Below are 21945 nucleotides of genomic sequence, written 5' to 3' on the forward strand. Positions count from 1 at the left end.
TACAATTGTTCAAGCTTACTCTAATTCTAAGACTGTTCTGTAAATAAACTTTGCATAAGTGTTCAGTACTTGCTATACCTTAAGGTTATTGCGTGCCTCCTTCTTTTTAATCCAGTTGAGAGCTTGTTGTTGAGGGTCGATACACATGGGGAATCTGCTGCCTCTTGTTGTGAGGATTCCATTCTGCACTGATAGCTCATCTGGAGGCAAACCCTCTGACCCCCACCTGTACCCCAAGGTTTGTGAGACACAATATAGTTTTCCTTGTGGCCACAGTGATGTCCAGTCAAAATTAAGATAAAAACAGTATAGAAAAGTTACTTTCTTACTTGCTGATTTCCACCTCATCAGTTAACAGATTGTCCACTTTGAAAGGCTGGCTCAAGGGAATGCCTCTATTCTGCACATCCTCAACCCATGTTTCGTACACCATCTCATTTCTAAAATCCCAGCTGAAGGCTCCCTCGTAGCTCAGGAAAGCTGAAGAGATCAGACAGTCACCCAGGAGACGCACACGGCGTTGCTTTAGCTCCTCTAAGTCCTGTGTCCACCTGAAAAGAGCAACCAAAGAAATAAAGAAATATGCATGGCTAAAGTTACTTGGTTGACTTCTCACCTCACGTTCTCAGAGCTCAGACCAGAGATAAGTTTGTCAGCAGCTATCAGTCTCCTCTCCATGAGCTCAGCCTCCTCTTGAAGTTTCTGTTTCTCTGCAATAGCAGTTTCATATTTTTCCCCCAGAGCCTTTAGCTCCCTCTGGATGTCATTAAGCTCAGTCTGAATGAGCTCCAACTCCTTCTTACTCTGAAAGAAGTTATTTTCGAGACGCGCCACCTGTAAATGTAAGTCACATCTAAATGTTCATTCTGTATTTCCTCTCAAAAGACACTGAAAACGTATTCAGTAGTTTCACTTACTTTGTCTCTTTTGGGCTTTATCTCCCTAGCAACTTCGCAATAACCAACTACAGCCTCAACAAATTTGAACATTCCTGAGCCCGCCTTGCTGATGGATTGCATCTCCTCAAGGGAGGTCCCAAGGTTTTTCAGGAAGCCTATAAAACAGAATTCTCAAGGGAAATCATCATAGCAGATAGCGTAATTGCTGCAATAGTTATGAACCATTGCTATCCAGTTACTCATGAAGTCTACCCACCTTTGATGGTCTTCACCTGGTTGGGACCTATGGCATCACAGTCCATTTCCATTAGGGAACGCAAGAAACCAGGATCTGACATCATCGCCTTAGCGGCTTGCCAGTTGATTTCCTTTTTTTTACACAGCACGAGGATACACTCACACACCACCTGCACTTGCTTGGGTGGCTTTGCAAAGGATCTGCACAAAGGAGCAGAAGTCAAAATTAGATTGGTGTGCCATTGACATTAATGCTTCAGAAAGAGTGTAGGTCAGTGTTTATTTGGACAATGTAATCCTCAGATTCAGAGAGAAAGTTGACCTGATCTCAGTGACATCAGATTTATCGAGGTCTTGCAAGGCAATCCGAGCTGCTTCCAACTGTGGCAGAGCTTCAGCCAGGGAAGTTTCTGCATCTACCTTCTCAACAGCAATCACTTTGTTTTGCTCCTCAATCTCTTTGGCTTTTTCTTCTGCCAGCATTTTCTTCTCCTCAGCTGGAAGGAATCATTTATGATCATAACAAGTGATTTGTTAGATTTTCAACCATTATTTCAAGCTGTTAGGCCAGGGGTGTCCAAACTTTTTCCATTGAGGGCGGCACACAGAAAAATTAAAGCATGCGGGGACCATTTTGATATTTTTTTCTTTTCAAACCATAACAACATATATGTATTTTTAAAATGTATTTTACCTTTAGGGCTCCTGGGGACCACAAAGGGTCTCAGTTAAAAATATGTTAAAAATAAGTCAAATTTTTATTTTCATTTTTAACGCTTACAGTAAATCTCTATATCAACTTAAAAAAAATAAAGGTTTTATGGCTTTTCTGTCAAAAACAGCGTTGTTTTTTTAATAGTAAAACTGAAATTTGCCGTATTTAGTAATAAGAGCCCTAAAAGATCAATAATGCAGGACACCATTGATTTTAATTCTTTATTATTTTTGAGTAATCACAGTGAAAAGATAAATAAAATACCACTAAATTTATTAGGGATCCAAAAGGTGCCCCACTCAGAAAATTATACATTTTTATTAGGGTTTTTTTTAAACTTTCAACACTTAAGTTACGAGATCAACTTCAGATATATCTGTCGATTTTACGTTTTAACTACTATTTTGTTTGTTTTATGCTCTTTTGTCAAAGAAAACTTAGTTTTTATATGGCAACTGCACAATACATGCAAAATTTACCACAAAAAACATTTTAAAGTGACATATTTGAACTAATTGGAGCTTTGAAAATAACTCATTATAACATCGATTTTTTTGTCAATTTTTTTTTTGGAGCAATGGCAAAAAAATTTAAAAATAAATAATTGATTGATTGAAACTTGTAATTAGTAGATTTCACAGTACATATTTCATACAATCGACCACTAAATGGTAACACCCGAATAAGTTTTTAAACTTATTTAGGTCGGGTTCTACGTTAATCAATTCATGGTAAAGATGGTTTTTACATAGTAAAATAATGACAAAAGAAAAAAAAAACAGGCTGCTTGGCAGTTTTGTGTTAACATTGCAACTTTTTCTCGATAAATTTCACCTCATTCCAATATTTTTAATGTTCTTTTTTATTTTTGCAATAGCATTTTCAGAATGTGTGGGGGGCCGGTAAACAATTAGCTGCGGGCCGCACTTTGGACACCCCTGTGTTAGGGTATGAAGCTCGGCTTTCACTGACCCACAGTTGTGTTGGAGGCAATCTCCTTCAGCATGATCTCACAAGCTGATGACTTTTCAGCGAGGACCACCTTCTGTTCTGCCAGTTTGATATTTAACTCATCCAGCTGCACACTGGCTTCCTTCAACTTATCCAACCCCCCTTCGAGGCGTTTGCACTGTGCTAGAATACGTAAACATGTTGTCACTTTTCTGTTTGGAAATGTTATCATTCCAATATGTTCCATCCTCTTACCCAGAATATACTCGTCCTTTTCCTGCAGGAGGCTCGAATAAGTGCTAATAAAGTCCAAGTAGTTCTTTGGAGTAACATAGTTAGCACGTCTAAGTTTCTGCAGAAACAGTATGCTGTAGTCTCCCACAGATTGATGTACCACGCAGACATGCTCTATAACAGCGTGAGCGTATTCCTGAGGAATGATTTCATTTTCACCTGTAGATTTGACAAAAGCACAGCAAAAACATCAGTTAGAAGCAACAACAAAACAAGCTGTAAGGCAAGTAATCAGCCAGCCACCATAACACACCAAAACTGTATAGATATTACAACTCTTTGGTTTCAATTTGAAATGTTTCCAATTGAGTAAAATATTTATGTTAATGTTGAGCTAATTTGAACTGTTATTATTTGATCAAAAGCATTAATTACTTGTTTATTGGACAGGAATTTAAGTAGAAGTTGTCGTCATCGGTGGCACATTATAATTCACTTTAACAGAACAGTTTTCTGTTTTAACATTGGAGTTTAATTTGAAGTTACTGGAAATTAATAATGTAAACTGCATTGCATTTTTCGTATAAAGTAAATTAACTTAATGAAGGATAAAATGTGTTTTATACAAACCAAGGAAAGACTCAGCTACAGCAAGTAGCGCCTGTGGAGGCCAAGGCAAGAACCAGTCTATAACAGTGTTGTTCATCAGTCCTGTGAAAGATTCAGAAGTTGTTCTAATCAACAAAGTTGTATTCACAACTAGATACATTTAATATTTTGCCAGGTTACCTGGAAAGTTTCTGCACCGTGTCCTCAGGGTGTCGCCCACAGGAGACATGCCTAATACAATGTGCAGATTGCTTGCACATTTATTGACAAAATACTGCCACACACTGTCTTTAGAAGGACCTGAACCGTTTTTAAGGGCTTCGTCACGAAGCTGATTGAGAACAGACTCTTTCTCATCATCAGGAAACAATGCAGGAACAATGCCTATTTAAAAATACCCCAAAAAACAGTCATTGTGTGATTATGCAAACAAAACTGACTGATATCAAGAGTGTTGTCCAACCTGACGTAAGCATGTTATTGATGAGTTCCAAAAAACCTTCCACAGCGACATGAGCATCAGTGAAGAGAAACACAGTCTTCTTATCTTCGATGCCCAGTTTCAAATACAATGTTTTCAAGTCTTCACGAAAGTGTGATTCGCAATATCCTCTGCTCAATGTTATCTCAAACACCTGAGGAATCCAGAATGACAATTTACTGACATGCATTTAAACATTGCATGTCAAATAGCTAGAAGTGGTCAGAATTTTATTTACAATATTAAACAAATACATTTTTGTTTCACAACCTCACAGTCAGCAGTGAAGGCAGCCAGCTTAGCGATGGACTGCTTGCCTGAGCCTCCCACACCCACAAGCAGCGCATGACCGCGATCTATGCGGAGGATACGGTGCACACGGGTCAGATGTTCCAGGGCATCATCAAACAGGACAAGGTTCATCCTCGACTTTTTATCGTTGTATTCCTCTAAAATCTCCTGTAGAATGCAAAAATTTTATTTCAAAATATTTTCAATGTTTATCTAAATCCATAACAAAAACTTAAACAATTAAGGAATAAATAACGTTGTGATACCTGAAACAAGGCTTTAGAGGCTTCATAGTCCTGCAAGTCCTCATAGACTCTTGGTTCAGTTTCACTCAAGGCTGTCCTGTAGTCTCCAAAAAGAAGTGGATCTCTCATAACATCATCCATGTTGGCCTTGAAATGCTCTTCAACTAAATTCTTTATAAGGCCCTGAACCTGCAAGTAAAACAAAATCATGGTATTGGTACATGAATATATTCTAAATAAAAAGTGGACCATGAGGGCCAGTCAATGGCATCAATACAGCAATATACAGAGACATCCTGGATGAAAACCAATGCTTAACATCCAACTTGATGGAGCGTGAGACGTTTTGCACAGAGGAATGGGCAAAGAGGAATGAACTAAACTGCGCAAAGATAGGTTTGCCAAGCTTGTGGCATCGTATTCAAAAAGACTTGGGGCTGTAATTGCTGCCAAAGGTGCATCAACAAAGTATTGATCAAATGCTCTAAATATTTATGTATATGTGATTTTTTTAGTTTCTTATTTTTAATAAATTTGTAAAAGTTAAAAAAAAACATTTATGGGTATTGTAGCGGTTGCTTTAAGGACATAATTCACCACACCTGTTATACTTGACTTTGTCGTCATTATTCACTGTCATTGTTGTAATGTGCACATAACAATGTTGTTCTTGTTTAGCATTCCTATACAGAATGCAGTTAAGAGTGAGTAATTTGGTGCGGCCCCTTTAAATGACTGTTAGGAGAGTTACCCAAAGGTGGGGGTTTGTTGTACGCATTAATTCAGTATTCTCTTTGGTGGAAAAAAGCGCGCAGGTGTTTTTGTGTGTCAAAGATACTTCAAGTTGTCTTGTTTCTGCATTACAAGCGCAACAGTATAACCTTTTTGGGGTATTGTCTGTAGAATTTGAAGGACAACAATGAATGTATTCAATTTTGGAATAAGGCTGTAACATAGCAATGTGGAAAAGGTGAAGCGCTGTGAACATTTTCCAGATGCACTGCAAACACAAACACATTTTAAATAAGCTTATCATATTAAATGCAGAATTTGCTAGGATGTTATATATCAGATGATGTTTTGAATTTGTGGTTTTGAATGCTACATACAATTTTGTTCAACAAATTTAAGTGTCTAGTGCACAACAAATAAACAAAAACAATAAATATTATTGGCTCCCTTTAAATGATTTGGGTTTTGCCCTAAAAGCCTTCTTGTATTCAGAGACTTAATCCCTGAGTTTGCAAACAATAACAACAACAACAATATATAAGTTTCTGTAATGAGAACATGAAAAACTAAAATATCAATATAATCACTTTAGTATCGATTATATACTGATACTATACTAGGTATTGATTGTATCGACATCTGGATCAAGCACCCTTACTTTACACTGCTCAATATGTGTGAGAGAGAGAGAGAGAGAGTGTGTGTGTGTGTGTGTGTGTGTTTGTGTTTTAGCACGTCCAGCTATTTATTGTCCTTTAGGCCTCCATTAATATCAATACATGGAAGAAACTTAGTTTACTTTACGCTATCGTGATGAGGATGCGTGTCCTAAAAGCTGTTTCGCACTGTGGATCGATTACACGTCCGTTGCAGCTTGCTGTTAAAATTTGAGCCTGTTTTCTGGCAAGACACACGCTCTCCTGGAAATAATGTAACTGCTGAAGGTAATTGGGTCTCCCTGAGCATGCATCCCTTCTGAAGGAATATTTCAAGTGAGTCTTTAGTCATGTAATTGGGTCTCCCTGAGCATGCATCCCTTCTGAAGGAATATTTCAAGTGAGTCTTTAGTCATGTAAACATGGTGACACAATTTGGTAAAGTCGGCTATGCACGGCAGCTCATCAGGCAATTGCCGATCAGTGAGAAAAGCCAAATATTGAGCCATGAGACATCTCTATTACACACAGAGAATGCGCAAAGTAAATATTTCCACAAGGGCTCCTAATCCTAATCTCATCTCATTATCTGATAATCTTTATATTTTACCTATTATTTTGGTCAATTTAAATTGACTTGGTTTTAAATGTATTCATGAGACGTACCAAGTTCTTGTCTTTCTCATCGATGAGTCTATCGTGGAATATCCTCAGACACTCATTTCTCCAGACTCGCACAAACATAGAGACTGTTGAAAACCTGTTATATTAAAATGTAGTAAAGCCAGCATAAGAAACACAAACCAAATCATTACTACACAAATCAGTTCATTTTCTTGATAATACCGGTCAGGCTTAGTGAGGGTGAGTCCATTGTAGACCCTTGATAGATCTCGCAGGTTAAAGATGTAGTGGAACTTTGCTGGAGTAGGTGGAAGATCTTTGACAAGGCTGTTGTACAGTTCCAGTGTGCAGAAGGTGACTTCATCCCAAATCTTCTGCACCACATCCTCAAAGTTCTGAAATGTTCAGTCAAAATAGTTATACACTTTATGAGAGACGACCATCATAGCTTTTATGAAACAATGCTACTCACTTTGGTGTGGCCTTTGATAATGGAACCATAGATAAGGTTTAGAGCCTCAACCGTGGGGAAAGGGATGCTGAAGACGTTGAAGATTGAAACAAAGCGTGTGTCCACCTGGTTCCTTCCACCTCCTGCCTTCCCCATGGCAGCAATGAAGCCAAGTTCCTTGAGGATTTTGTAGGTGAGCTCCTTGCCGCGGTCATAAATACCTCCTCGGTCCAATAAGAGCTTCAGCAGTGCAATAGGCTGCTGTGTGCCATAGCTATCCACCTGTATAGGGAACACAGTACTGTCAAATGTCAGCTTTTCACTCTACAGTCAAAAAGAAGCATGGTCTGGGTGGTACCTTTGGCATATTCATGTCATCTATAAAGACCAGCAGTCTTTTTCCCACTGGAGGACCATAGATCTCTTTGGTTCGTTTCTCTACATTGGCCTCCAAGTTCCTCTGAAGATCCATTGAAGTTGTCCTGGATGAAAGGTTGATGGTCAAAGTAATCTGGTGGTAGAAAACAATTAATGGATAACAAATAAAGTAAGAACTGTAGTTTAAGCTCGAAAGAATAGTTAACTCACATTTGTATCTGCATTTTGGTTCCTCAGAAAGTTATGAATGGTGGCTGTTTTGGAGGTGCCTGGGTCTCCAACAAAAAGCACAGACTTCTTTGTTTTCATCATCTGTTCCAGGATCCAATTAGTTCTTGTGGTATCCACAGTTGGGACTGAGGCAAAAATGGTACATAGAAATGAAATATGTAGGACACACCATGGTCAAAACCATTTAGACAGATATAAAATGGAAATGGAAATTGTGTTTTTTAGACATGTTAAATTACATTGTGGACTATCACATGTTTACACTTGCACTGTTGCACAATTAGGAAGAAGTACATTTTACATTTCAATCGATATGGTACCGATAACCTGTACACCAGAATTGATGAAAGTGCTCAACAGCAGTGATGGGCAATAACAAGCTACATGTAGCTTTGCTATGTAGCTTAAATAAAATTTCCAGTAGCTTGGCAATAGCTTAGCTACTTTTTTAACAAGTAGCTTTTCCTGTAGCTTAACTACTTTCAGACCCATGTAACTAGGTAGCTCACATCAAAGCTACAAGCTATAAAGAGAGAAAAAGGACTGAAACCATGTGCCTCAGAAATATGGAGATAAATACAATGACCTGGATGAATGAGAACATCCATACATATGGAGACAATCCATGATGATTGGTTGGTGTTCATCAAATGGTAAGTCACAATTGGCTGAGGTTAGGGCGAAACATTAAAGACTGGCCAATCAGAGACAATATAAGGCGGGTCATCGAAACTCATAATATCATAATTGTCATGCACTCATGTCACATGATGGCGAGGCAGTCAGAGACAGAGGGACACTTAAAGCTGACAACTAAAAAAAACATACTTAAAAATGGCAGCGGGATTTTTTCTCACAGATAAGATTTATGAAGATGACATCCAGGAAGCCCACAAAAATGTGTGTTCTTGGCCATATTTAGACAAATGTATGCATTTCAAGAAAACAATGCCCAAAACCTTAGTTTTTTGTTGTTTACTCTGTAAACCAAAATCATAACTGCTCTCTTCCTCTATGATGTCCAACACACATTTAGGAACACACATTAAGATGATTTTAGTTCATGAAAAGTTTTACTGCACATAACCATTACAAACTGTTCCCAAACAACACACAAGTCATGGTTTTTTGTCAAGATATAGATAGACTGTTTTTACTGTAGGAAGAGGAAATGAACAACATTATAGGGGTGGGCCAAAGAAAAGGCAAACTAAATAAATACATACAGTGGGGTGCGGTTACCCTTGGAAGTAGTTGTAGGGCGTCCCCAGCTAAATGACAGATAGTTAATAGTAATGGACTCTTATTGGGTCCATTTGTACACTCTCTCTTATACATGTGGGCCCATAGATAGAAATGCTGTTAATGTAGCTTTGATGTAGCAAGATAATTTTGCCATGTAGATTGTAGTGTAGCTTCTCCTGTAGCTTAGCTACATTTAATTGAGAGTAACTTGTAGCTTAGCTTACTACATTTTCCAAGTAGCTTGCCCATCACTGCTCAACAATACCAATTTTCTGTCCTTTTTCTTTGTATTAACAAATGTAACTGAGCAAGTTGCAAACAGCCTCTTCAAACAAATAAAAATGTATTACCACATTAATATGAAACTTAAATTTTTAATTTAACATTTAACACCAAGCTGATAATGATAACTGTGCTGTTCCGTTGTTATAGCTTGATTTCTTACACTTGTTCAGAGTTTCATGTGCAAGTATACGTTCATTTCAGTTTTTCCTATGTGTGTTGTCATAGTGAGGAAGTAGTCTTTGCTCTTAAGTTGAACAGGTCAGTCTTTAAATTTAGTTGAGTCCTACAAAGCGTTTGTACTGTAAGTATTGTATTGTAAAGCGCATCTTAGGTTTTGATTACGAATTCTGGAGGTGTTGAAATCACCATGTAAAACTGCTAATGCTAATTAGTACAAGGTCAATTAGGATCTAGCTAGCGCATTTTGAAAACTTGAGCCTTACTTTTGAGCGCTTTCTATCAGACATGCTTGCTTTGTTGGTAGGGAAAACTGCAAAATTACCTAAAAGCCAGTTTACTATAAGCGTGCCTGTTTTGCCCGCCAAGTGCGTAAGCTGGTGCAGAGTCTGCAATTGGAGGTGACGTCACGTCCAAGAAAGGTATCGACATATTTTACCATTTGATTTCATGTGACATTGTACTCAGTAGTACCAACGGAATTCGGTCGATACCTATGAAAGTACCAAATTTGGTACCCATCCAGTTGCACAATACAACTTATCTACAAAGATGGAGGAAGAAGGAGAACTTATTCAACACTACCCCTATCTCCAGGTTTCAGAAATGTCTGATATTCACATTTTCTAACATGCTAATAATAATCATACAATGAATCGTTACCAAGAATTTCAGCAAACTTCACTTCGGTGTTGTGGATGTATTTGGCGACCAGATAACTCCAGGGAACCCACTTCTGCTGTGATCCATCAAAATGAAAATCAAAGAGAGTGGGCAGGTAACCTGTATGGAAAATAACACTTAACATCCACTATAATTCATTAATAATCAATGTTGACAACAATCAAGTGTTCAAAATTATTTTTTCTTATTTCACTTAATGACTTATGCAAAACAGTGAAGATAGATTTTTTAAATTTTCTATGGCCCTATTCCCAAGTCTACAAAATCTAATCTTAATGACACAGAAACTGCAACAGTGCATAAGTATACCCTGGACAGTGTTTGTAAGCCTAATTTTAATTTGTCCTTTACCTGGGATCTCACCAGGTCCAACCAGCGCTTTGTCGTCATTCACATTGATTAAGCCAGAAAGTTTTTTGATGAACTCATCAAACTTGTCCCTTCCATCGTCCACCAACGTAGCCCCTAGAGAGAGGTACAGAGCTTCCAGGAAGTGACACTCAACAATTGCATCACTTTGGTTCTCAGTTTCAAGGAGGGCATCAAGAATTATGCACAGCTGGGAAACCTGAACACATCGCCAACAATTTCAATCTCAGTCATTGTTACAATAACTTCTGCACCAGTGTGTGTCAGGAAATTGTGACGATCCTACCATATTAAGATCTGTCCGAGGTACAACTGTCTTCAGCTTCTGGCCCTGTCTCCCATCTACAATACCTTCCACAATCATGTCTATTAAGCTGTGCACATATTTTTTGAACAGCTTGTCTAGCACTTCTTGTTCCTGTAAAATAATCAAATATCACAGAAAAGGTTCTTACATCCGGTGAGTACAGTTCCAACAAAATGAGGAATGCTCTTGCTTATACTTTGGGAGATTTGTTTTTCAACCATTTCTTCCAATAAGGGGTGTATCGCAGGTTTTTGGGGTCCACATAAACCATTCCACAGCGAGAGATTGTAGCCGGTGAAGCATACTGCAGATCTCCAACCTGAAATCACCAAAGTATAGGGAACATATTTTATATATAATGTGCATCTTATCTTGATCAACAACATCAGTCAGTCATTCAAACCTCAAACAGCATGGCACAGTGATTCTGCAAACGGATGCGTTCTCCATTAGCCAGAGTGAGAAGCTTGTTGTCATCCATTACAGAGTTCATGTTTTCCACCCACAAGGCGTCCACATCACCATCAAACAGGATGTACCTGCAATTTCAAATGTATATGTTCATTGTGCACAAATTATAATAATTTGTTATGGCGCTTTAAATTTGTTCCTATTTCTGGCATATCACAACACTATAACTTTATTTCAAGCAAATTTTAATTTTACCTTCTCTCTTTTTTTTCAGTGGGCTTATTGATGTCACGAAAAATATTGGATAAGACCCCATCAGTCCAGTCTCGAGTGTCAGGATCCAGAATACCATAGAGTTCAATGACACTCACAGCTTTGGGGTTTAGGGGATACAATCTGGTGTGCAGTCCCAATCTGAGGATGATAGATAATTGCAGTAACTCTTATTATGCAACAAAAGATCCCAACAGCAGCTGGACGTTTGTTTATCTGAATTAACACTGACTTGGTTTGAGCCTGACATAACGTGCTGATGACAACAGATTTCCCTCCGCTTGTTGGGCCAACTATCATTGTAGTGTGTCGGGTCATCATTGTTTCATACATCTGCACCACTTTATCCACCTTAAATGAGAGACAGAATTAATGTGTATATAGTTTAACCAACATGTGTTTACCTAAGATGCATAAAGTGGACACAACAGAATATCATAAATAATCACATGACACACCTGGATAGGCAGTATCATGTAGTTGTTCTCTTGCAGGGTCTCTTCGACAGCATCATTAAAGTCAGAATAGCGAACCCGAGGGCATTCTAGGCCAGGAAACAGGTCCGAGATCAACCCGAGGAACAGAGGCACATCCTCAAACACAAATTTAGGAAGGTTCATATCCCTCAAGGCACGCATCAACACCACATCCTACAATAAAGGAAGACAGAAAAAAGTAGTAACATAGTAATGTGTTCTTTGGATTTTAAAAGGAAGAGGCTATCAGGAATGAAATTATTTCGATGTGTAAGCCTACTGCTGTCTTTAAATGAAATGGGATATTTTTTTTTTAAACTCTAGACCTGGGTGCCACAACTGGCTTGCTACGCCATTTTACGTGGCCCATAAAAACATTGATATATTTTGCATCAATAAGGCATTTCGTCTAAAGTAATGCATGCAACTAAATATTATTTGGTACATCAAGCTACAGTAATCCAAGCTTTTATGTTGGTCATTGAAACACCTTTCAAATACAACTATTCATCAGCTGAAGTAAAATATCACCTCGTCACTTTGACTTACGATTCCAAAGCAAGTTTTCTATTAGTTTGTTGGTCAACAATGATTATAATAATAGGAATTGAATGAAAGTGAATGGATTTTGCAGGCGTTTTTCTTTGTGATCTTTGCGGCCTAAAATGCCTGATTTCCAGTTTGACACACCTGTATTACATTATAAACTCTCAGAATTTATGTATGCATATGCGTATAAATACAAAAGATGAAGCTACTAAGGTTATAAATAATCAAACATAAATTCATCTTGCCTGCTGTCTTGTCAAAGCCCATTTATCATACAAACTAAACTATATATTAATTATCAATGTAACTACATAAGGTTTACCTCAGGAAGGTCTGGTGAACCTCTCTTGAGTTCTCCTGCCATCACTAGGACAGACTTTAGGGCTCGCAAGCCAAAGTCATAATGAGACCGTTTGGACAGCTGCTCTCTTGCTAACTTATAGAGGACTGTCATCTTCTTTGCAAGGACCTGAATGAAACAAGACCAGTTAGAAGTCTTTAGTAATGGGCAAGTGTATGAGCAAATGCATTTGACGTCACCTTTGCCATTAGGAAGCCCTCGGAGAAAAGCATGATCTCACATATCTGCTGCAAGTCGGGCACGATCACTACCACAGGCCTGAACAGAGCTTTGACCGATTCAGGCAGCTCTGTACGCCCTGCATAGCCTGGGTTCATAGTGATGAAGATGCCAATTCGGCTATCCAGGGTAATCTCATAACCTTCAAACTGATGTCCAAATGACAAAGTGGTTGGGAGAGGCAAAAAGCAACACTGCTGTCATATACAAATAATTAAGTGTGCTTTTGTATCAATGGAGAGACTTACATTGAAGACTTTAAGATGCAAAATAAGAGCATTGCGGATGGTTTGGATTTGAGAGGAGATAACTGAAAGGACTGAGGCATCAATACGGTTGAATTCATCAAAGCAGCCCCAAGCTCCACACTGGGCCAAGCCAGAGAGGATCTTCCCCACAGCCTGCACAAGGAGTTAAAAGATTCAGGAACACTCAAAACTGACATGAATGTGTTTGATATGCAGGTGAGTACATTTGGTTAGTTGGAATATAATAGTTTATTTCCATTGACACATGTACTGTAAGCTTCTCACCATGTAATCCATGCCTTCACCACAATTAGTAACCACACAGAGCAGGCCCAAAGCCTTGGCCAGATCTTTGGTGGACTCTGTCTTTCCAGTACCGGCTGGTCCAGCAGGCGCCCCACCCAGGAACATGGAGAGAGCCTTCAAGACAAACACATACCTGCCTCAACAACTGTTTGTCTGTAGAATCAAATTGGTAGGTATTCACAAACCTGTGTGATTGTGAGGTATATGCGGTCAGTAAGAGGCGTTATCACCAATCTACCGTTCAAGCCCATGTATTCATAGCCGTAGGAAAAAAATGCAGTGCACTGACGCACAACTAGATTGTCTTCTTCATGCACCCAATAGAATCTCAGTTGGCTTTCCCACTCAAACTCCTTTGCGACAGTTATACTGTCGAGAGAATAAATAGAAGCATGTTCACCTTTCCACACAAGTTGCAAGTTGTAATGGTTTATATGAGCACTGAACGTTATACCTGTTCAACACAAAACTGTCTACAATGTCTCTTGCATGGACGTCTATGATAAGGACAGTGTTAATCTTCCGTCTGTCATTTTTCTTCATAGGTTGCGTTATATGTGTTACCAACTCATCAATCTGCTTGTGCATTTTGGTTGCGTAGTTCTTCAGAGCATATTTTTCTCCTTTTTTCAAGTTGTTGAAGACATCCTCCACCTCCCATGACCACCACACTTGAGTCGCTGCCAGTACTACCATGCCATGGAATAGGAACATCCAGTCCACTCTGAAAAACAAAGAGATTTGATGTGGGTATGATTTCCTTCCCTGAGAGAAGAAAACTTGTTTATAATCCACACACACCTGCCTCTGTCCTCACAGTAGCTAAATATTGCTTCCTTAGTGATGAGTCGATTAGTTTTCCTCATCTCATTTAAGACTCCTGTCATCCATTCCTCCACCCTTCCTTTGACTGGGACTGCCTTTATAAACTCCATCACCTCACCCTCAGCAGACACCATGGCTCCAGCTGAAGTATCCCCACCGCTCTCAGCATCAAACCGCAGGGATGCAATGTTGTCATACATCTAGTAAGAATGGAACACACACATAGTTATTTCACACACCTGGACAAACAACTGCAAAACGTGTTTAGTGGTTCTTTGAGACACAATAACCTTCTACTCTTACCTTTATAATATGCTCCTGTACACAATCATGATAACTACTGCCCAGAATGCTGAGTAATTCATCATCAGAGATGAAGAAAAAGCGTGGGAAAGAATGCCGCTTAGAATCCAAGTAGTCATTGAGACTCTTTTGGCACCTCTCTAGGTTCTCGCTTAGAGTCTGCAGGTCTTTCAGCCGGTTGGGAACCAGGCAACAGCGCTTAATGTTTGGGTTGTCATGAGCATCATTCATTGTCTACACAAAAAAAAATTATATTATGCAATTTTCATTTCAGTTATGAATAATGTGAATGTTAAGACAACACTCACATCTTTGAACCTTTTATCAATGTTTTCAAATTTTTTGGCTTCCTCTGGTAACTGTGAGGAAATATCTCCACCAATGAAGATGCTCTCCAGGTACATCCATTTCCGTTGTACCAGCAACCAAACCTGCACAAAATGAGACATTTTTATAATAAATAATTAATGTAAAACTCAGCTAAGAGTTGATGGTAGCTTGGATCAGTATGGTTGACCTCTATAGTCTCACTGATAAGGGACAGGTTTTTCTCCCATTGTTGTATGGTGCTTAAGAAAGGTCCAACAAAACGACTTCCCGCCATGCTCTGCAAATTCATAGAATCATTGTCCACACTCAACAATATCTCATCCACTGCACCCAAAACAGAGCACTCCTGCTGGGCTCCTTTACTGTAGGGCTGTATGGTGAAGTTCATGTTTTCCCAAGTTTCCACCACTTCCTTCACACCCTGTGAGACACAAATGTACAGTATACAGGCGATATTAACTATTTCAATTTGGGAACATTTATGTATGTTTGTACATGGAAGGAAGCTTACCTTTTCAATACCAAGCTCTTTTACAGCTGAGGTCACAATTTCACCTATGACATCAGCATACTTATGAAGCTCCATTGCAAACATGTTCTCCAGAGTGAAGCTGCTGGGGTTCATATCAAAACTAGTTCCAGTCATTTTCATTAATTCCTTCCAGTGTCTGTTAAAAAAATATTGTGATGTAAAAGATGCTTTAGGCTCTGGAGAAAGTATTTTTTTATAATAAACCAAATTAAAAGGTGTTAAGACAAGACATCACCAGTCTGTTAATAGCAAAACTTAAAGCACCAAATAATAATAACTGCATCAAAAGTGACAGTAGCACAAAAGTGACCAACTACTTCACCGTTACAGAGGGGGTGTTAATTGATTTGCAATGCATTCTGCTAAAAATGATGGAAAGCGCCACTCTACATAGCAACTGATGCTGTGGTCAAAGTTATAATAGCCACAAAACTCATTTGAAGATATTTAACACTCTACTGGCATCTGGCGGCTAAAGTGGACAAGGTACCCCACCAATTTGGCATGTTTCATGTTTCAGGTAAACTGTAACGATTGGGGCGATATGAATCCCCTCCCTACTATATAGAGTAAATACACAATATCAGCTGTGGGACACTATCAGGAAGAGGAGAAACATAAACTTTATATTTTCATCACCAACCCAACCCCATCTGGTTCTGGTCACAACATCCAACAGACCCCACCAATTTACCTTCAGTAAAGAATTGGTTACTAATTGCCCATATCTATCAAATATCAACTCTTGTTAAACGAACAAAGAAGCCAGTTGTAGCCCTCCCTTTCAAAGTATTTAGGCCATCTGGAGAGAGGATGTTTTGCATTTGCAGACTTACCTTTCTCTGAGGGCTTCATTCTTCAGGTCCAGCAGAAGAGGAAGGGAATCTCTAAATTCTTTCATTCTGCCTTCGACAAAGCAGGCCACTGGCAGTGCACGCACATCTTTGGGCAACTTCCTTAAATCTTTGACAAAACCTTCAACACCATCCTGGAGCATGCCGATATCTAAGTCTACCCACAGTGTATGAGACCACACATCCTTTGCAGCCTGAAAGACAAAATCAGAAACTACTGAACCAATCAATCAATCAATCAATCAATCAATCAATCAATCAATCAATGTTTACTCATATAGCCCTAAATCACGGGTGTCTCAAAGGGCTGCACAAGACACAACGACATCCTCGGCTCAGATCCCACATCAGGGCAAGAAATAACTCAACCCAATGGGATAACAATGAGAAACCTTGGAGGGGACCACGGATGTGGGGCGACCGGTACAAAGAACGTCGAAAATGAAGATGGCCTAAGCCTTAGAGAGGTGTGAAACTCAATTGCACAGGGGGCCAACATTTTACTTTTGAGGGAGAGATACTGTGAGAGAGTCGCATCATGTGCTTGTTTTAATTAACGGGTTGTTGATAAAATATCTCATTGTCATCCGTTAAACAGCCAGGCAAAAGCTACAGTATTTCATATGCACACAAAAACAGCAGAAAGCGGGAGGTTTTTTAACTTCAGTCGAGATGTCGGTAGACAAGAGCATTGTCAAGGAGTTTTCTGCAGAATCTGCCACTACAATCATCACTTTTGACTGGTATCATGCTTCTTGGGTGAGTTTGCACAGACAAGGTTGAAGTGGTTTTGATTTTAGTTGTGTAAGATTCAATTATTGTTACTTTCGGAGACAATGTAACACTCCTAGTAAAAATGGCTAGTGCAATCCATCATCTTCCGCTTATCCGAGATCGGGTCGCGGGGGCAACAGCCTAAGCAGGGAAACCCAGACTTCCCTCTCCCCAGCCACTTCGTCTAGCTCTTCCCGGGGGATCCCGAGGCGTTCCCAGGCCAGCCGGGAGACATAGTCTTCCCAACGTGTCCTGGGTCTTCCCCGTGGCCTCCTACCGGTTGGACGTGCTCTAAACACCTCCCTAGGGAGGCGTTCGGGTGGCATCCTGACCAGATGCCCGAACCACCTCATCTGGCTCCTCTCGATGTGAAGGAGCAGCGGCTTTACTTTGAGTTCCTCCCGGATGACAGAGCTTCTCACCCTATCTCTAAGGGAGAGCCCCGCCACACGGCGGAGGAAACTCATTTCGGCCGCTTGTACCCGTGATCTTATCCTTTCGGTCATGACCCAAAGCTCATGACCATAGGTGAGGATGGGAACGTAGATCGACCGGTAAATTGAGAGCTTTGCCTTCCGGCTCAGCTCCTTCTTCACCACAACGGATCGGTACAACGTCCGCATTACTGAAGACGCCGCACCGATCCGCCTGTCGATCTCACGATCCACTTTTCCCTCACTCGTGAACAAGACTCCTAGGTACTTGAACTCCTCCACTTGGGGCAGGGTCTCCTCCCCAACCCGGAGATGGCACTCCACCCTTTTCCGGGCGAGAACCATGGACTCGGACTTGGAGGTGCTGATTCTCATTCTGGTCGCTTCACACTCGGCTGCGAACCAATCCAGCGAGAGCTGAAGATCCCGGTCAGATGAAGCCATCAGGACCACATCATCTGCAAAAAGCAGAGACCTAATCCTGCGGTTACCAAACCGGAACCCCTCAACGCCTTGACTGCGCCTAGAAATTCTGTCCATAAAAGTTATGAACAGAATCGGTGACAAAGGACAGCCTTGGCGGAGTCCAACCCTCACTGGAAATGTGTTCGACTTACTGCCGGCAAAGCGGACCAAGCTCTGGCACTGATCGTACAGGGAACGGACCGCCACAATAAGACAGTCCGATACCCCATACTCTCTGAGCACTCCCCACAGGACTTCCCGAGGGACACGGTCGAATGCCTTCTCCAAGTCCACAAAGCACATGTAGACTGGTTGGGCAAACTCCCATGCACCCTCAAGAACCCTGCCGAGAGTATAGAGCTGGTCCACAGTTCCACGACCAGGACGAAAACCACACTGTTCCTCCTGAATCCGAGGTTCGACTATCCGGCATAGCCTCCTCTCCAGTACACCTGAATAAACCTTACCGGGAAGGCTGAGGAGTGTGATCCCACGATAGTTGGAACACACCCTCCGGTACCCCTTCTTAAAGAGAGGAACCACCACCCCGGTCTGCCAATCCAGAGGTACCGCCCCCGATGTCCACGCGATGCTGCAAAGTGCAATGCATTCTAGTATTAACATTTTTTACTCTATTACATAAGATGAATATGAGGTTGGGTTCCTGGAGTAGGTTGAGGGTCTTTATTGCCGAAGCTTTCCAAGCATGCCGAATATACGTCAGTTTGCAAATGGTCTCGCGTGCCAGATGAAATATCTTCCCAGTCCTGATCAGGTCAGTGGGTCGGGAGTTTTACACCAACGCCTAAGGTGCCCCACTATAATTACCAGTACCTGTTGTGCTGGATTAACACCTGACCTTTTGCTTTTGATAGATGTCATAAATCTTCCTGAAGCCATCCATATCCTTTTGTAGGCTCACAATCTCAGGGTACACAGTGACAGGTAGGTCTAATAGCCTTTCAGCATTGGCTAACTCTTGCCGTCCCTCCACCATTTTGGCAAGCTCTGCTTCATATGACTCCATAATTGAAAGTCCTGCATAGAAAAATTAAGTAATCAAAGTAACCATATTAAATATTGTTCACCATAACTTTAAAGTTGGCAGAAGACTTTAAATGTGTACAGACCTTTATCTAAATCATCTCCTACAGCTCCTGGACCGTGCATGTTGAAGCTTTCGACAAAGATGCACAATTCCTCCTTGAATTCTTCAGTCATCACTTTGGTAGTCTTCGTGTCGAGCAGAGAGAGAAGATGCAATTAAAACAGTGAATGACTGCTGAATCAATGATTAAAAGCAATTTGGTTTTAACCTCTGTAAATGATATTTTGACATTTGTCAAACGCTGATCCACATGTCTGGATTTGGCAAACAAGTTACTCCAAATTTGCCTAATATTTTCCTTTAGTTTCAGTTCATCTTTTTCAACCTAAACATAAACAATCCAGTTATATAATGCAAAGAAAATATCCGCCATATGTATGATATTCCAAACATTTAAACCACAGTACCTCCACGTTGTACACTTCTAGAGTTCTGTATCTTTCCTGGATATTCAGAATGCTCAACTCCACATTTAAAGACATGTCTCTAATATCTGAGATGGTCCCAAGGACATTCTTCAAGTTCTCAAATGTGTCAGGACTCTGTTGAAGCTTCTCAGAGAAATGCTGTTCAATACACATTAGCATGAAAAAAGACATTAAAAGGTAAAAAATAAATGTATGAGGGAGACTTTAGAAAAGCAGAAAAGCACTCTACCATGAGTTCATCGTTTAAGTTTAAGAGTTCCTCTTTGGCTGATTTGTTGAGGAAACTGCCCAGCGAATAAATCCAGGACTGGGCAATCTCTTGCACAGATCGGCCCAGTGGCTCCAGGTTTAGTTGGATAACGTGCACATTCTTAAAAAGAGGCTCCATTACCACTTTTTGATTTATATGAGAATAGAACTGTAGCTTTTGATCATACATAGCACATGATGGGTTTTTAGCAGCAAACTTTTCACAGACTGTGGCACTATCCCTTTCCCAAAGAGGCTGGTATTGTTTCCAATGGTAAAGAAACTGGTCAACAGAAAGCAGCAAATCCTGGATGTTCTGGGACACGGCAAGGGCACAATCATTAACCTGGGGATTTTGACACACTTCATCATAGAAGCTAAATGTCACCAGGTCATCACCATCTATGTGTTGTGGAGGGCACTCAATGCAGGTCCCGTTCATCCAACGTACAAACTCCTGGAACATAAAAATAGAGATCTGGGTAATATAGACCTTTTGAAACTGTACACTTTGGTCAGAAAATAAAACACTGGTCATACTTTGGTGCTTTCGACACAATCTTTGACACATTGCAAGAGCAGCAGGTAGATCTCATTAATTTTGGGCTGCACCAAAATCTTAGGTGCAGAAAGGATGGCGTCAATACGGAAGAGAGGTTTGCTACCCATAAGGACAGCATCGAAAGCTTTGATGTTCCTGCATGTAAAAGGCAATAGAATGTTTGTTATGAAGCCAGTTCAACACAATAATTATTACGGCTGTAGGGATATTACCTCAACACCATGTTTACGAGGGCATCGTGCACCTTGTGTTCCCAGTATGTGTAATAACACGACATACTGTGGGACTTGCCAGTGTTAGTTTCCATGATCAAATGCTCCACCTTGATAATGATTGGTCCAATGTCAGCATATTTGCTTCTCAACAAATTCACTATCTTGATGCGCTCTTGATCAATACATTTGTAAAACTCTTTGATACCTGAAAACAAATAGTATTGGAAAATGCATATGTAAGAAATCACTGCAATGTATGCTATCTGAGTAATTTATTTGATAAATATGTTAATTGTACTTGGTAAAAGGTCTGTTTTATCTGGAGCTGGGCATTTCAGTAGATCTGCCACCTGTATGCATTGCAGTTTGTTTTCAATATCTGTTTCATTGTGCTGTATTTGATTGACAGTTGACTCAAACTTTGAGAGCTCCTGAATTCCATCATTGATGAAATCTCCAACGGCTAAATATAAACACACGTACATTACTCTTCTTCCACCTAAAATAAACATTTATAACTTTATAAATGTTTTTGCAACATTTAGTACCTTACCTAAGGAGTTCCAATTGAGTCTTTTATATCCAGGAAACAACATCGTCTCAACTCTTTTGATGTTGTGTGACAGCATAGTGATCTTTGCATCACTAAGACTATTGACTGCAGAGTTGTAGCGGTTGACAAGCTTGTGGAGATCATCAGTGTACCTAAATCCAATGTGACAGTTTTTGTGGTTGGCGTAAACTTAGTTTTGTCCTTGGTATGTATTGTTACCTTAAAAAGTTAGACTCCTGCAGAGTAACGTTTTGAGCAACCTCAGGCACAGAAAAGGACATTGAAATCAAGTTTTTTGTCTCACTAATTATTGTCATGATTTCTGGCGGAAAGTTTACACGATATATTTGATCCTTTTGTGAGTCTATTTCAGGCCTGGCTGGGTCAACCTTAAAATGAAAACATTCTATATCAACCAAGGGAAATTCCAAACCTAAAAATGGTGATGATTGTCTCTACCTCTATTGTAGGATGATACATACCAGCTCTGCTTGGTGTTCCTTTGAAACGATGACCAGAATGGGTTTTTTCAGTAACAATGGCAAGTTCCGTTCAGTTTCAGCGATCCATGACTTATATTTCTTAACCCCATAGTCGCTCATTTTTTTTGCCATTTCCAAGTACTTGCTTTTTGCCTGAGAAACATTGACAACAGTCACACAATATTGC

At 40.0% G+C, this 21945-nt stretch overlaps 1 protein-coding gene across 1 annotated transcript in view; it reads right to left on the reverse strand.

Annotated features, from left to right (window-relative positions):
• Positions 1-21945, reverse strand: part of LOC133556553 (dynein axonemal heavy chain 10-like) — a 49230-nt gene that overhangs the window by 17882 nt on the left and 9403 nt on the right. Inside the window, exons 12-60 of the mRNA XM_061906572.1 lie at positions 21759-21911; positions 21496-21665; positions 21277-21428; positions 21022-21186; positions 20721-20928; positions 20487-20643; positions 19927-20403; positions 19677-19835; positions 19478-19594; positions 19292-19394; positions 19021-19199; positions 16471-16682; positions 15614-15770; positions 15290-15523; positions 15081-15203; positions 14773-15006; positions 14446-14669; positions 14099-14368; positions 13830-14013; positions 13624-13758; positions 13339-13491; positions 13051-13239; positions 12833-12979; positions 11944-12135; positions 11718-11836; positions 11468-11626; positions 11205-11340; positions 10998-11120; positions 10781-10912; positions 10477-10693; positions 10105-10224; positions 7714-7859; positions 7484-7636; positions 7147-7407; positions 6897-7069; positions 6717-6810; positions 4684-4851; positions 4397-4585; positions 4109-4280; positions 3826-4029; positions 3667-3747; positions 3058-3255; positions 2824-2985; positions 1459-1633; positions 1156-1337; positions 918-1054; positions 617-834; positions 330-551; positions 79-226 (exon numbers count right to left, since the gene is read on the reverse strand). Of these exons, the coding sequence (XP_061762556.1) occupies positions 79-226; positions 330-551; positions 617-834; positions 918-1054; positions 1156-1337; positions 1459-1633; positions 2824-2985; positions 3058-3255; positions 3667-3747; positions 3826-4029; positions 4109-4280; positions 4397-4585; positions 4684-4851; positions 6717-6810; positions 6897-7069; positions 7147-7407; positions 7484-7636; positions 7714-7859; positions 10105-10224; positions 10477-10693; positions 10781-10912; positions 10998-11120; positions 11205-11340; positions 11468-11626; positions 11718-11836; positions 11944-12135; positions 12833-12979; positions 13051-13239; positions 13339-13491; positions 13624-13758; positions 13830-14013; positions 14099-14368; positions 14446-14669; positions 14773-15006; positions 15081-15203; positions 15290-15523; positions 15614-15770; positions 16471-16682; positions 19021-19199; positions 19292-19394; positions 19478-19594; positions 19677-19835; positions 19927-20403; positions 20487-20643; positions 20721-20928; positions 21022-21186; positions 21277-21428; positions 21496-21665; positions 21759-21911 (8583 nt within the window). The remainder of the gene's footprint in view (positions 1-78; positions 227-329; positions 552-616; positions 835-917; positions 1055-1155; positions 1338-1458; positions 1634-2823; positions 2986-3057; positions 3256-3666; positions 3748-3825; positions 4030-4108; positions 4281-4396; positions 4586-4683; positions 4852-6716; positions 6811-6896; positions 7070-7146; positions 7408-7483; positions 7637-7713; positions 7860-10104; positions 10225-10476; positions 10694-10780; positions 10913-10997; positions 11121-11204; positions 11341-11467; positions 11627-11717; positions 11837-11943; positions 12136-12832; positions 12980-13050; positions 13240-13338; positions 13492-13623; positions 13759-13829; positions 14014-14098; positions 14369-14445; positions 14670-14772; positions 15007-15080; positions 15204-15289; positions 15524-15613; positions 15771-16470; positions 16683-19020; positions 19200-19291; positions 19395-19477; positions 19595-19676; positions 19836-19926; positions 20404-20486; positions 20644-20720; positions 20929-21021; positions 21187-21276; positions 21429-21495; positions 21666-21758; positions 21912-21945) is intronic.

The sequence above is a fragment of the Nerophis ophidion genome, linkage group LG07 (genome assembly GCF_033978795.1).
Source record: "Nerophis ophidion isolate RoL-2023_Sa linkage group LG07, RoL_Noph_v1.0, whole genome shotgun sequence".
Lineage (NCBI taxonomy): Eukaryota > Metazoa > Chordata > Actinopteri > Syngnathiformes > Syngnathidae > Nerophis > Nerophis ophidion.